The sequence below is a fragment of the Dryobates pubescens genome, chromosome 25 (genome assembly GCF_014839835.1).
Source record: "Dryobates pubescens isolate bDryPub1 chromosome 25, bDryPub1.pri, whole genome shotgun sequence".
In the NCBI taxonomy this organism is placed as follows: Eukaryota; Metazoa; Chordata; class Aves; order Piciformes; family Picidae; genus Dryobates; species Dryobates pubescens.
Window position 1 is genome coordinate 408,173 of NC_071636.1, and position 14,177 is coordinate 422,349.

At 64.9% G+C, this 14,177-nt stretch overlaps 1 protein-coding gene across 1 annotated transcript in view; it reads left to right on the top strand.

The window, feature by feature from the left end:
• Positions 1-14,177, top strand: part of OSBP2 (oxysterol binding protein 2) — a 43,998-nt gene extending 29,821 nt beyond the window's left edge. Inside the window, exons 4-14 of the mRNA XM_054173031.1 lie at positions 5,342-5,540; positions 6,099-6,216; positions 6,324-6,390; positions 7,031-7,198; positions 8,793-9,038; positions 10,735-10,855; positions 11,389-11,492; positions 11,740-11,835; positions 12,187-12,371; positions 12,608-12,828; positions 13,835-14,177. Of these exons, the coding sequence (XP_054029006.1) occupies positions 5,342-5,540; positions 6,099-6,216; positions 6,324-6,390; positions 7,031-7,198; positions 8,793-9,038; positions 10,735-10,855; positions 11,389-11,492; positions 11,740-11,835; positions 12,187-12,371; positions 12,608-12,828; positions 13,835-13,977 (1,668 nt within the window). The 3' untranslated portion in view covers positions 13,978-14,177. The remainder of the gene's footprint in view (positions 1-5,341; positions 5,541-6,098; positions 6,217-6,323; positions 6,391-7,030; positions 7,199-8,792; positions 9,039-10,734; positions 10,856-11,388; positions 11,493-11,739; positions 11,836-12,186; positions 12,372-12,607; positions 12,829-13,834) is intronic.

The following is a 14,177-nucleotide window of genomic DNA, read 5'->3' on the forward strand; positions in this document are numbered from 1 at the left end:
GCCTGCCCCTGCCCGGACAGGGGCTGAGGGGCCCAGAAGGTTGGAGAGGGGGAGCCCAGCCCCTGCGTTGGGAGCAGCTGCAGCAGCTTCTTCTCTGGTCTGTCCTTTATGGCTTCTTTAGTTGGGAGTGTGAAGGTGTCTCTGAGCAGAGCTATCCAGGCTGGGCCTTCCTCCAGCTCCCATCATCATCTTCATAACCTCCCATTGTTGCTGAGTCCTTCCAGCCAGGTGATACCATAGGTGTGGGTGCTCAGGCCTCCTGTGTGGCCTCGGTGCCTGCTGGTGCTTCCTCTTGCAGACCTGCTGTATCCTCACCATGCCCTGGGGCTTCTCACCTCTTCCTCTCCTCCTCCTTGCCTTCCTCCTCCACCTCCTCCTCATTGTCCCAAGCCCAGGAGGCTTCACACTCCTCAGCTGGAGCTCTCCTCACAGTGTCATGTGAGATGAGGGTGGTGGAGAAGAGAAGGCTCCAGGGAGACCTTCTGGTGGCCTTGCTGTGCTGAAAGGGCTGAGCAGAAAGCTGGGGACAGAGTCTGGAGCAGGCCCTGTTTGGACAGGAGAAGGAGTGATGGTTTGAACTCAGAGGGAGATTCAGCCTGGAGAGAAGGGAGAAGTGTTTGACCCCGAGGCTGGGGAGACCTGGCCCAGGCTGCCCAGAGAGGTGGAGCTGCCCCATGGCTGGCACCAGTGCAGGTCAGGTTGTCTGGGGCTGTGCTCAGCCTGTAGCTGCAGCTGTCCCTGCTGGCTGCAGGAGGGTTGGACTGGGTGAGCCTGAAGGTCCCTTCCCAGCCAAGGCACTCAGTGCCTCCATGGCTCCAGGTCTGCCACCAGCACGGGGATGCCTCTGCCAGCTCTGCCCTCCTGGTGCTTGGCCAGGTTCCCATCGCAGCTTGGGAGTGGAGGCTGCAGCCTTTGTGCCCGGGGGGCTGCTGGCTCAGCAGGGGGCTGGGTGTGGGAGGGCTGAGCCGGGGGCTGCACCGTCAGCAGTGTCCCATCCCTGCTCTGCCACACAGCTGAGTCCTGCCACAAGCTCCTCTGCTCCTCTGGCAGCTGCCAGCTCGGTGCCTGCCGCTCGCTGGCACCGTGGGGCAGGAAGGGAGGCTGGGGAGGGCAGACAGCAGAGGGGCACTGGGTTAATGTCTGCTGGGGCTCTGCCTCTGGGGCTCTGCCTCTGGGGCTCTGCCTCTGCTCACCTTTTGTCCAGGATGATGAGGATGGAAACTGCCCAGTGGGAAAGGACCTGGGGGTGCTGGCTGCCAGGAGGCTGAAGACCAGCCAGGGTGTGCCCAAGTGGCTAAGAAGGTGCTTGGCATGTGTCTGCAACACAGTGGGCAGCAGGACCACAGCAGGGCTGGTGCCCCCAGACTGGGCACTGCTGTGGCCACACCTTAGGTCCTGGGGTCACTTTTGTGCCCCTCAGTCCAAGATGGACACCGAGGACTGGGGCAGGTCCAGAGAAGGGCAACAGAGCTGGGGAAGGGTCTGGAGAGCAGGGCTGGGGAGGAGCAGCTGAGGGCCCTGGGGGTGTTGAGCCTGGAGAGGAGGCTGAGGGAGACCTCACTGCTCTCTGCAGCTCCCTGGGAGGAGGCTGCAGCCAGCTGGGGTTGGTCTCTTCTTCCACAACACAAGAGGAGGTGGCCTCAGGTTGCCCCAGGGGAGGTTCAGGTTGGACAGGAGGAACAATTTCTTCCCCTTGAGGGTTGCCCAGGCTGCCCAGGGGTTGCAGAGCTGTGTGGATGTGGTGCTGAGGGCCATGGGGGGGGGTGGGGGGTGCCCTGGCAGTGCTGGGGCAAGGCTTGGGCTGGATGAGCTGAAAGGTCTCTTCTATCCAAACCAATTCTGTGCAGCCAGCTGCTCCCTCTGGCTCCTTCCCCCAGCACCTGTCAGAGAAGAAGGCACTGAGATGGCAGCACTGCCCTGGTCGTGCCCTGGACATTGTGGCACCAGGGGTAGGATGGAGGAGAGCTGCTAAGGGCAGCTGCAGCCCCTGGCCCAGCAGAGCTCTTTGCAAAGGCTCCACACGAGGGCCCAAGCAGCTTCCTCCAGCTCCCAGGGTCGGAGCTGCCCATGGGCAATGCCAGCTGCTTGCTGCCAGCAGGGCTGCCCGCCCTGTGCTGGGCACAGCTGCTCCTCCAGCCTGCAGAGAGGGCTCCAGCAGGCGAGGAGAGAAGCCAGCAGGAGCCTCATTAACTCTTCTGTGGGAGAGTCCTGTGCAGGACAGAGCTCCCCCAGGACACCAGAGCCAGGGCCAGGTCTCCAGGGGGCTGGCAGTGGAGCCCCCCTTGTGCTGTGGGCTCTGTGCTTTGCAGGCTCCTGAGCTCAAGGAGTTCCTGGGGGTCTGGGCAAGACAAGAGGAAGGAAGAAACTGCAGCAGTTCAGTGGTGCCCTGCTCCTGCTGGCCACACATTGCTGGTCCAGGCCAAGCTGCTGGTGGCCTCCTTGGCTCCCTGGGCACTGCTGACCTGCAGCCAGCACTGCAGTGGGGCTTGAGGTCAAGGAACCCCCCTGGGGCAGACTCCTGGGCTACCTCCCTGCTCTGGATGCCGAGTCTGGCACCTGGGGGATGTGCTCAGCCCCAAAGGCTCCGGACTTGCCCTCCCCGGGGAGGCTGCGGTGCAGTGTCAGCAGCGCAGCTGCGTCCCAGGCTTCTGATGAGCGCAGGAAGGAAGGCAGCACTTCGGCGGCAGGCACACGGAGCAGCCGGGGGCTGGGCGCTGCTGAATGGAGCTCAGCTCCTCCTCTGTGATTCACCACTGAAAAGGAGATGATTGAGCACAGCTGGTGGCTGCTTTGTCTCCTGTCCCTCCTGGGTGGTGAAGTGCTCCTTGTGCTCCAGGCAGAGGAAGGGTCTGGCTGAGGAGCAGACTCATAGCTGCCTGGAATAGGTTGGCTTGGAGGGGACCTTCAAGATCACCCAGTGCCACCCCGCTGCCAAGGGCAGGGACAGCTCCCACCAGCCCAGGCTGCTCCAGGACTCATCCTGCCTGGCAGCCTGTGCCAGGATTGGAGGTGAGGTCTGAGCAGAGCCCAGGGGCAGGATGCCCTCTCCTGCCCTCTGCCCACCCTGCTCTGGCTGCAGCCAGCACACAGCTGCCTGAGGGCTGCAGGAGGCACTGCTGGCTCCTGGGGAGCTGCTCAGCACCCAGCACCCCCAAGGCTCTTTCTGCAGGGCTGCTCTCAGCCCCCTCTGCACCCAGCCAGGATTTGTGCCTGGGTTTGGCCTGAGCCAGCTGCAGGACCTTGCCCTGTGGCCTGCTGACCCTCCTGCAGCTGGCACTGGCCACACTTCTCCAGCCTGCCCAGCCCCCTGTGGATGCCATCCCTGCCCTCAGGTGAGTCCCCTGCAGCACACACTTGGTGCCATCAGTGCCTCTGCCCATGTCACTGAGCTCCCTTTCCCCTCGTGTCCCATCCTGCCCCATCAGCCACCTTCCACTGCAGCAGGACAATCCCAGGTGGTCTCCTACCACATCTCCATGTGCTCAGCTTCCCAAGCTGGAGGAAACTGGCAGCTCCTGCCCTCAGTGCCAGCCAGCTGTCCCCAGATGTGTATTTTGTGCCTGCTGCCTGCAGAGAGGGAGCTCTGGAGCAGCTACTGAGCTTTGCTGGGCAGGAAGGTCCTGGCCACTGTCTCATTGCTTTGCCTTTGTGCTCTCATCCTCTTAGTGCACTGCATCAGCACAATGAAGGGAGCCAGGGTGCCAGCACAGGGCATGGCAGCACACTTCAGCTGGCAGCTGAGGATGAAGGTCCACCCGTGGGCACTGTGGGTGGCTGCCAGCTTGGGTAATGTTCAAAGCATCCCCAAACTCTGTGGTGCAGTCTCACACCTCCCTGTGCCCCTCCTGGCAGCTCCACAGGGTCCCTGGCTCATGGGAGGTGGTCCCTGGCAGCTTGTGGGGGATGCAGGATGGGAGCACAGCGAAGGCTTGAGGAGGGCTGCAGTCAGTGGAGCACCTGGCACACTGCTCTGGGCTTGCAGGGGCTGGGCTGGGGGGGTGGAGGGCTGGGCACAGCTCCCTCTCCTCTCCTGGGGGCATCTCCACCCCAAAGCAGCCCTAAGTGCCCCTGCATCGTGCAGCTGACAGCCAGGTTGGTATCTCCATCACCACTGCAATGCTTCCTCGGTTGCTGCCAGCCAGAGGGGGAGGTGCAGGGGCTGGGAAGCGTCAGTGCTGCAGGACAGGGCAGGTTCAGAGCCTGCGAGGCCCTGCTGGGCTGGGTGATCCTTCCTGCCCGGGCAGAGCTGCACATGGCAGTGCCCACCGGAGGCTGCTGCAGGCCGCTGTGTGCTGGAGCTCGCCCCGGGGGCAGGGCTCTGCTTGTCCGCGCTGGAGAGAGCAGGCAGGGGGTGGGGGCAGGGCTGCGGGGCTGACCTCCCCCCGGCCGGGGCTGAGCCTGCGGCAACCTGCCTGGGGGCTGCGCTCTGTGTGCTGAGAGCGGGCAGCAGCCTCTGGGGGTGGAGAGCACAGAATGGCTCAGGGGGGAAGGGGCCTCGGAGAGCATCTGCTGCAACCTCCTTGCCATGGGAGGCTGTGGCTGCCTCCTCACTGGGGCTGTCCAAGGCCAGGCCGGATGAGGGCTTGGGCAGCTGACTCCAGCTGAGAGGTGTCCCTGGGCATGGTGGGGAGGTTGGAGGAGCTGAGCGCCGAGCTCCCTCCCGGCCTGAGCCGTGCCGTGTCAGAGGAGCTCCCTCCCAGCCTGAGCCGTGCCGTGTCAGAGGAGCTCCGAGCTCCCTCCCAGCCTGAGCCGTGCCGTGTCAGAGGAGCTCCCTCCCAGCCTGAGCCGTGCCGTGTCAGAGGAGCTCCGAGCTCCCTCCCAGCCTGAGCCGTGCCGTGTCAGAGGAGCTCCCTCCCAGCCTGAGCCGTGCCGTGTCAGAGGAGCTCCCTCCCAGCCTGAGCCGTGCCGTGTCACAGGAGCTCCGAGCTCCCTCCCGGCCTGAGCCGTGCCGTGTCAGAGGAGCTCCCTCCCGGCCTGAGCCGTGCCGTGTCAGAGGAGCTCCGAGCTCCCTCCCGGCCTGAGCCGTGCCGTGTCGGAGGAGCTCCGAGCTCCCTCCCGGCCTGAGCCGTGCCGTGTCAGAGGAGCTCCGAGCTCCCTCCCGGCCTGAGCCGTGCCGTGTCAGAGGAGCTCCCTCCCAGCCTGAGCCGTGCCGTGTCAGAGGAGCTCCGAGCTCCCTCCCAGCCTGAGCCGTGTCGGAGGAGCTCTGAAAATCGCTTGCCGCCGGAGCCGTGCCGTGTGGCAGTGCTGGCTCGGTGGGCAGCTGCTGGCTCGGTGGGCAGCTGCTGGGCTGGGAGGGCCGTGCCAGGAGCTGACCCTCGCCCCCTGCCTCCCCTGCCCGCAGGCCTGCCGAGATTTCCTGGAGCTGGCCGAGAGCCACAGCCGGCGCTGGCAGCGAGCGCTGCAGCATGAGCGGGAGCAGCGCATCCGCCTGGAGGAGACCATCGAGCAGTTAGCCAAGCAGCACAACAGCCTGGAGAGGGCCTGCCGAGGGGCCCCCGGCCTCCCCCCCGCCCCCTCCGGCGGCTCCAGCACCGCCAAGGGTGAGCAGAGCCCCGGCAGTGCCCCGAGGCTCCCTCCTCTCCGGGTCCTCCACCGCCACCATCACCATCCCTGGCTGGCTGCGGCTCCCTGCCTGGGGCTGCACCTGCAGCACCTCTCTGCAGCCATGGGGCCGGGGGGGGCCCACGGCAATGCTGGCAGGGCTGGAAGGGCTCTGCTGGGAGGGTTGGGGTTGTTCAGCCTGGAGAGGAGAAGGCTCCAGGGAGACCTTCTGGTGGCCTTGCAGTGCAGAAAGGCTTTGACCAGAAAGCTGGGGACAGAGTTTGAGCAGAGCCTGTTGGGACAGGACAGGAGGGGACAGCCTGCTGGCATGTCTGGGGGTGCAGGGAGGCTGTGTGTGCCCGCAGGGGCGAGCAGGAGATGCCCTGCCAGGGCACAGCCTGGCTTTAGAGCTGGGAATTGGTAGGGCATCTTCTGGTCAGGGAGTGGGTGGAGAGGAGGAGGAGGTGAAGCTGTCAAGGCAGGGATGCAGCAGGAGGAGGAGGGGCTTCATGCTGGCTGGGTTCCAGAGGGCACCAGCAGCACCTTTGTGCCCACAGGGAGTGTGCAGTCAGCCAAAGGAGAGGCCAGTGATGAAGATGAGGAGACAGAGTACTTCGATGCCATGGAGGATGCACCAGCCTTCATCACTGTAACTGCAGACCCCAAGCACCACAGGTAGGAGCCCCTGGCCCAGGGCAGCCTCTGGCAGGCAGCTGGGACCTGCTGGGAGGGCAGGGGGAGCAGGGAGCAGCCCTCAGCAGCTGCTGCTTCCTTCCCTGCAGGCGTTCGGGCAGCAACCTGAGTGGGGCCAGCGAGGGCCACCCTGAGGACTGGACCCTGGAGGACAGTGTGAGTGGGGCAGGGGGTAGGGAGGGTCCTGCTGGGATGAAACAGGGCAGGGGAGCAGGAGAAGCGGAGGTGGCTGGAGGCACTGTGGCTCCACACCTCCAGGCTGGAGCACGCTGGCTGCTCTGTGAGCTGCTACAGCAGCAGCCTCGGGCACGCAGGACAGTGCTGGGGGCAGCTGCACCGTTATTGCCCTCCTGCCCTGGGAATCAGGCTGCCAGTGATGCCCCCTGAAGGGGCTCCAGGAGAGCTGGGGAGGGACTTCTGACAGGGGCTGGGAGTGCCAGGATGAGGAACCCAGATTGGAGCTGGAGGAGGGCAGATTGGAACTGGAGATGAGGAGGACATTGTTGGCAGTGAGGCTGGGGAGCCTCTGGCACAGGCTGCCCAGGGAGGCTGTGGCTGCCTCCTCCCTGGAAGTGTTCAGGACCAGGCTGGATGAGGCCTGAGCAGCCTGGGCTGGTGTGAGGTGTCCCTGCCCATGGCAGGGGGTTGGAATCTTTAAGGTCCTTGCTAACCCAGACCATTCCCTGGTTCTAAGTGCACACAACATCTCCTGAGCTCTGGTTGCTGCTCCCAGGAGCTGCCAGCTCAGGCTGGGTCAGTCCAGCTCAGGTTTGGTTTTCTCCTGTTGCTTCTGCAGGTCTTTGAAAGCTCAAATCAGAGCAGCTACAATGAGTCCACCTGCAAAGACCTCCTGCCCAAGAGGAGGAGGAGGACTCGGATCCCTGACAAACCCAACTACAGCCTTAACCTCTGGAGCATCATGAAGAACTGCATTGGCAAAGAGCTCTCCAAGATCCCCATGCCTGTAAGTGGGCCTGGCCCAGCTGGCAGGGAGGGAGTGCTGGACACTGGCCATGAAGGTCAGGCGCAGCTCAGGGGTTGGGAGGTACTCACCTGAGGGCAGGGATGGCATCCACAAGGGGCTGGGCAGGCTGGAGAAGTGTGGCCAGTGCCAGCTGCAGGAGGGTCAGCAGGCCACAGGGCAAGGTCCTGCAGCTGGCTCAGGCCAAGCCCAGGCACAAATCCTGGCTGGGTGCAGAGGGGGCTGAGAGCAGCCCTGCAGAAAGAGCCTTGGGGGTGCTGGGTGCTGAGCAGCTCCCCAGGAGCCAGCAGTGCCTCCTGCAGCCCTCAGGCAGCTGTGTGCTGGCTGCAGCCAGAGCAGGGTGGGCAGAGGGCAGGAGAGGGCATCCTGCCCCTGGGCTCTGCTCTGCTCAGACCTCACCTCCAACCCTGCCTCCAGCTCTGCTGTCCCCAGCAGAAGGACTCAGAGCTGCTGGAGAGGGTCCAGAGGAGGGCACAGAGATGCTCCCAGGGCTGGAGCAGCTCTGCTGGGAGCACAGGCTGAGGGAGCTGGGGCTGTGCAGCCTGCAGAGGAGAAGGCTCCAGGGGCACCTCAGAGCTGCTGCCAGCACCTGAAGGGAGCCTGCAGGAAGGCTGCAGAGGAACTGTTCCTGAGGGGGTCTGAGCCAGGCCCAGGGGAATGGTTTGGAGCTGAGGCAGAGCAGGGTCAGAGTGGAGCTGAGGAAGAAGTTCCTCAGTGTGAGGCTGCTGAGCCTCTGGCCCAGGCTGCCCAGGGAGGCTGTGGCTGCCTCCTGCCTGGGGGTGTTCCAGGCCAGGCTGGATGAGGGCTTGAGCCCCCCAGGTCTGTCTGGGAGCTGTCCCTGCCCCTGGCAGGGGGTTGGCACTGGATGAGTGCCTGGCACCCGTGAGTCAGAGGGGGGAGTTGGTCTCTCTGTGCTATTCTGAGGCACCAGCACAGCCCAGCACCACCTGGCAGCCATCCTGCAGCACCAGCAGCTTCTGGTAAAGGCCTGCTGGGTACAGCAATAAGCTGAGGATGTGAAATGCCAGCAGCTGCTGGGGCCTGCAGAGAGGAAATTGATCCTTTCCCTATGCACCACAGCGCCCTGGGGGCAGCCCGGAGCTGAGAGCAGTGCTCAGCCTGCACAGCACCCCGGGGCTGCAGGGGGTGGGACTCCCCCTGCCCTGCCCAGGGGCAGGGATCTGCTGTCCCAGCCCTGCTGGCTCTGGGAATGCCCAGCAGAGCTGTGGGGGCTCAGCCTGGTGCCCACCCCTGCTGCCAGCTCCTCTGATGGTGGCTGGGTTACAGTGGGACTCTGTGATTCACAGATCACCGCTGGCCCTGGGCTGCAGGGGACCCTCCAAGGGCAGCCTGGCCAAGGCCTGCAGCCCCAGGGACAGCTCCAGCTGGAGCAGGCTGCACAGGGACACAGCCAGGCTGAGCCTGGATGCCTGCAGGGCTGGGCCACAGGTTGGAGAACCAAACGTGTAGGGTTCTGGTGGTTAGCAGGGCACAGGGCTGGGGGAAGGGGGCCAAGGGGTGCTGTGCCCAGCTGGCACCTCTCCTGCTCTGCCAACCTCTGCTTGTTGCCCTGCAGGTGAACTTCAACGAGCCTCTCTCCATGCTGCAGAGGCTGACGGAGGACCTGGAGTACCACGAGCTGCTGGACAAGGCAGTGAAGTGCGAGAGCTCCACCGAGCAGATGTGCTTCGTGGCTGCCTTCTCCGTCTCCTCCTACTCCACCACCGTGCACCGCACGGCCAAGCCCTTCAACCCCCTGCTGGGGGAAACTTACGAGCTGGACCGGCTGGAGGAGCTGGGGTTCCGCTCCCTCTGCGAGCAGGTCAGCAGCTGGGGCAGGGCAGCAGGGAGCAGCCCTGAGGGAATCAGTCACAGCATGGAGGAGAGCTCCAGAGAGCATCCAGCCCCTGCCAGGGCAGGGCAGCCAGGGCAGGGCACCCAGGAGCACAGCCAGGGGGGGCTGGGAAGGCTCCAGAGCAGACTCCACAACCTCTCTGGGCAGCCTGCTCCAGGCTCCAGCACCCTCACACCAAACAGCTTTCTCCTCCTGCTCAGGAGGAGCCTCCTGGGTCCCAGCTTACATCCATTGCTCCTTGTCCTGTCCCTGGGCACCACCAGCCAGAGCCTGGCACCTTCCTCCTGACCCCCACCCCTCACTGACCAGGTCCCCTCTCAGCCTTCTCCTCTGCACACTCCCCAGCCCCAGGGCTCTCAGCCCTTCTCCTCAGCAGAGCTGTTCCAGGCCCTTCATCATCCTCACAGCCTCCCTTGGACTCTCCCCAGCAGGTCTCTGTCCCTCTGGAGCTGGGGAGCCCAGAACTGGACACTGCCTCCACCCTGGGGGTGTTCCAGGCCAGGCTGGATGAAGCTTTGAGCAACCTGGGCTGGTGTGAGGTGTCCCTGGCCATGGTGGGGAGGTTGGAGTTGATGATCTCTGAGCCACTCCTGTGATTCCATGACTGACAAACAGAGCCCCTGCCACTGCCCTGGGCTTCCCTTGGCTGCTGCTGTGCTGCTCAGCCCAGCCTGGCACTGGTAATCCTGTGCCTGAAATCCAGTTACCCAAAGAGGATTTCCTGCCCCTGGCACTGGGATTTCACAGAGAGCTTTTGGCTCTGCTCACCTTTGTAATCCAGCAGCTGGGGGGGTGCTCAGCCTGCAACTAACAGCACTGCCAGCCCAGTGTGGCTGGGGTGGGGGAGAAGCTGGGCAGGAGCCAGCAATGGGCAGTGCCCATTGCCAGGGATGGAGAGAGGGATCCTGCCCCTCTGCTCTGGGCAGACCTCCCCTGCAAGGCTGGGGCCAGCTGTGGGACACAAGAGAGACCTGGAGCTGCTGGAGAGGGTCCAGAGGAGGCCACCAAGATGAGCAGAGGGCTATGGGCCCAGGCTGGGAGAGTTGGGGCTGGGCAGCCTGGAGGAGAGAAGGCTGCAGGGAGACCCCAGAGCTGCACTGCAATAGCTGCAGGGAGCTGCAGGCAGGCTGGGCAGGGACTGCTCAGAAGGGGCTGTGGGGAGAGCACAAGGAGCAAGGGTTTGGAACTGCAGCAGGGCAGGGGCAGGTTGGACAGCAGGAGGAAGTTCTGCACAGGGAGGCTGGGGAGACACTGGGACAGGCTGCCCAGGGCTGGGGCTGAGGCTCCATGCCTGCAGACATCCAAGCTCAGCCTGGCTGTGTCCCTGTGCTCCAGCTGGAGCTGTCCCTGGGGCTGCAGGGCTTGGCCAGGATGCCCCTGGGGGCTGCCTCCCAGCCCAGTGCCAGCTGTGACTCCCTGGGGAGCAGGGCCCTGCCATGAGTGCCAGCACAGCACCAGCTCACCAGAGCAGTTGCTCAGGTTAAGATCTCATGGATGAGGCTTTGCCAAGGAGCTCTGGAAGGTCCTGGCAGTAGCTCCCTGCACCTCCCTGTGCTGCTGAGGGGGCTCGTGGGGAGATGCCCAGGAGAAGCATCCTCAGCTGCCCTGGGGCACTGGCTGGTGCTGGTGGCTGTGACCTTACAGTGTGCCTCCTGTCTGCCAGGTGAGCCACCACCCCCCAGCAGCTGCCCACCACGTCTACTCGCGGCGGGGCTGGACGCTGTGGCAGGAGATCACCATCGCCAGCAAGTTCCGGGGCAAATACCTCTCCATCATGCCCCTGGGTAGGTGACCTGTGCCAGGGGCTCTGGGCCTTGCCACCCTCCCCCTGCTGCTCCTGCAGGACCCCAGAGCTCGGTGAATCCCCCCCCGAGCTCTGATCACAGCCAGCCCCACGCCCTGGCTGCCCTGGGGCTGGGAATGCTGCCAGCAGCAGAGGGCATTGCTCCGGAAGCAGCCTCCTTGCCCAGCAGCTCCTCCTTGCCTGGGGGCTCAAGGGCAGCTTGCTGCTGGCATTCCCCCTCTGCCTGGCAGCCTGCTTCCAGTGTCTCCTTTGTCTGCTGCCTGGGCTGGGCAGCGTGGCTGGGGCCGGCCCCAGAGCTGGGCCATGGTGCTGGGAGTGCAGCTGGCAGCAGGGCAGGAGGCCTTGCAGCTCCCTGGCTGCAGCAGACTCTGGAGTGTGGCAGCTGGGGGTTGAGGTTGGCTCTGAGGTTGTGCACATCGTGGCGCCAGGGTGGTTGTGTGCCCGGGGGCAGGGCACCCCCAGCTCTGCCCAGCCATGGCCCTCGCTGAGCTGGGGGTCCCCCTGTCTCCACAGGAGCCATCCACCTCGAGTTCCACTCCAGTGGCAATCACTATGTCTGGAGGAAAGTCACCTCCACAGTCCACAACATCATCGTGGGCAAGCTCTGGATTGACCAGGTCGGTGCCAGCCGCTCCAGGCGACGGATCTGCCCTGGCACGGGGGGTGCTGGGAGGGCTCTACCTTCCTGGGGTGTCCCCACCCTGCTGCTACCCCCCTGGGAAGCTGGCAGGGGCCGGAGGAGGCTCTTGCCGCGGGTGGCGATGCCCTGGGGCGGGGGTGGTGCTCGGTGCCCGCGCTGCGACTGATGCCTGCTTTGTCTCCCTGCCAAGCCTCTCACTCGCTGTGGTTCTGTCTTCCATCCAGTCTGGTGAGATTGAGATTGTTAACCATAAGTCAAAAGATAAATGCCAGCTGAAATTTACCCCCTACAGCTACTTCTCCAGGGATGTGCCCCGCAAGGTGAGCGCCCAGCAGGCTGCCCTGGCATGGGGTGGGACCTGAGATGGGCTCGAGGGCTCCCAGTGCTTCAGCTGGGGGAGCCCCAGCCTGGGGGTAAGGAGCTGCACCATGGGGGCCGCCAGGGAGGGCTGGGGGGGACCTCCAAGCAGAGGCTGTGCTGGAGGTGCAGCACCAGGAGGGCTTTGCTGGGCTGGAGCCCCAGCGGCGCTCGGGGTGCCCTGTGCTGGGCTCAGCTGAGGACACGCAGTGCCCGGCTCCAGCTGGGGCACCCGGGGGCTGTTGTGCCCTCCTGCACCCCTGCCCTGCCCTCCGGGCGCTCGCAGCGGCCAGCAGAGCCCTCTGTCGCGGCAGGTGAGCGGGGTGGTGAGCGACGCCGAGGGCAAGGCTCACTACGTCATGTCTGGCACCTGGGACGAGAGGATGGAGTGCTCCCGGATCGTGCAGAGCAGCCAGGGCGGTGCCGGCTCCGAGGGCAAGCAGAAGACTGTCTACCAGACCCTGACCCCAAAGGTCCTCTGGAAGAAGTACCCCCTCCCGTGAGTGCGCCCCCGGGGCGGGCTGGGGGGCTGGGCGCTGAGCTCTCTGTGCTGGGGGCCGGGCGCTGAGCCGAGCCGTGCCGTGCCGTGCCGGGCAGGGAGAACGCCGAGCACATGTGCTGCTTCTCGGAGCTGGCGCTGGGGGCCGGGTGCTGAGCCGGGGCCGGGCGCTAGCCGGGCGCTGAGCCGAGCCGAGCCGAGCCGGGCGCTGAGCCGTGCCGTGCCGTGCCGGGCAGGGAGAACGCCGAGCACATGTACTACTTCTCGGAGCTGGCGCTGACGCTGAACGAGCCTGAGGAGCGTGTGGCCCCCACCGACAGCCGGCTGCGGCCCGACCAGAGGCTGATGGAGAGCGGCCGCTGGGACGAGGCCAACGTGGAGAAGCAGCGGCTGGAGGAGAAGCAGCGAGCGGTGCGCAGGCGGAGGGAGGCCGAGGCCGTGGAAGCCCTGGAGGAGGGTGAGGTGCTCCGGACGGCGACCCCTGGCTGTAGGGGGAGGGGGGATGTGGGGAAGGGAAAAACTACCCTGCTGGCTAGAGGGGGTGGAGAAGAGACCCTGGAAGTGTTCGGGGGTGGGGAAGAGGTGAGGGACTCGAGGGAGCTGAAGCAGGTCTGGAGAGGAGGTCTGGGGAGGAGCAGCTGAGGGAACAGCTCTGCTATGGGGGCAGGCTGAGGGAAGAGAAGGCTCCAGGGGGACTTCAGAGCAGCCTTCCAGTACCTGAAGGGGGCTACAGGAAGGCTGCAGAGAGACTGCTCCCAAAGGCCTGCAGGGACAGCACCAGGGGCAATGGCTTGAAAGGAGAGCAGAGCAGGCTGAGATTGGCTGTGAGGAACAAGTTCTGCCCCAGGAGGCTGCTGGAGCACTGCAGCAGGCTGCCCAGGGAGGGGGCTGAGGCTCCAGCCCTGGAGCTATCCAAGGTGAGGCTGGAGAGGGCTCTGGGCAGCCTGCTCCAGGGGAGGATGTCCCTGCTGGGTGCAGGGGCTTGGACTGGGTGAGCTCTGGAGCTCCCAGCCCAAACCATTCTGTGATGCTATAACTGGGGCTGTCCAGGCTGGAGCAGAGGAGGCTGAGGGAGACCCCATTGCTCTCTACAGCTCTCTGAGAGGAGGCTGCAGTGAGGTGGGGGTTGGGTTCTCCCTAGTCTCAGGTGATAGGAGAGGAAATGGCCTGGAATTGTGCCAGGGGAGGGTTAGGTTGGAGGTGAGGAACAATTTCTTTGCTGCAGGAGTGGTCAGGGCCTGGCAGAGGCTGCCCAGGGAGGTGGTGGAGTCCCCATGCCTGGAGGTGTTCCAGCACCCTGGGGCCATGGCACCTGGGGCCAGGGTTTGGTGGCCACGGTGGTGCTGGGTGGGTGGTTGGACTGGATGCTCTCAGAGGGCTTTCCCAGCCCAAACAGCCCTGAGACCCTGGGTTTGGGGTGGGTTTGGGGCCCGGGCAGCCCTCACAGCCTGTTGCTCCCCCAGGGAAGGACTATGAGGGCTACATCCCGCAGTGGTTCGAGCGCAAGGTGGATGCTGTCACCGGGGAGCTGATCTGCGTCTACAAGGGAGGCTACTGGGAGGCCAAGGACAAGCAGGACTGGAGCAGGTGCCCTGACATCTTCTGACACGGCCAGCCCCGCGCCCTGGGGCACACAGGGGCAGCAAGGGCAGGCTGGCAGCGCCCTGCCCCTGCCCCCGAGAGCAGCACACGGAGCCGGGCCAGGCACAGCTCCAACGGCAAATCCAACCAGGGAACCCAAACCTAGTTTTGTATGCACAGAGTCCAAGCAGCCCTTCCCTCCCCTCTCTTTCTCTTCTCCTCCTT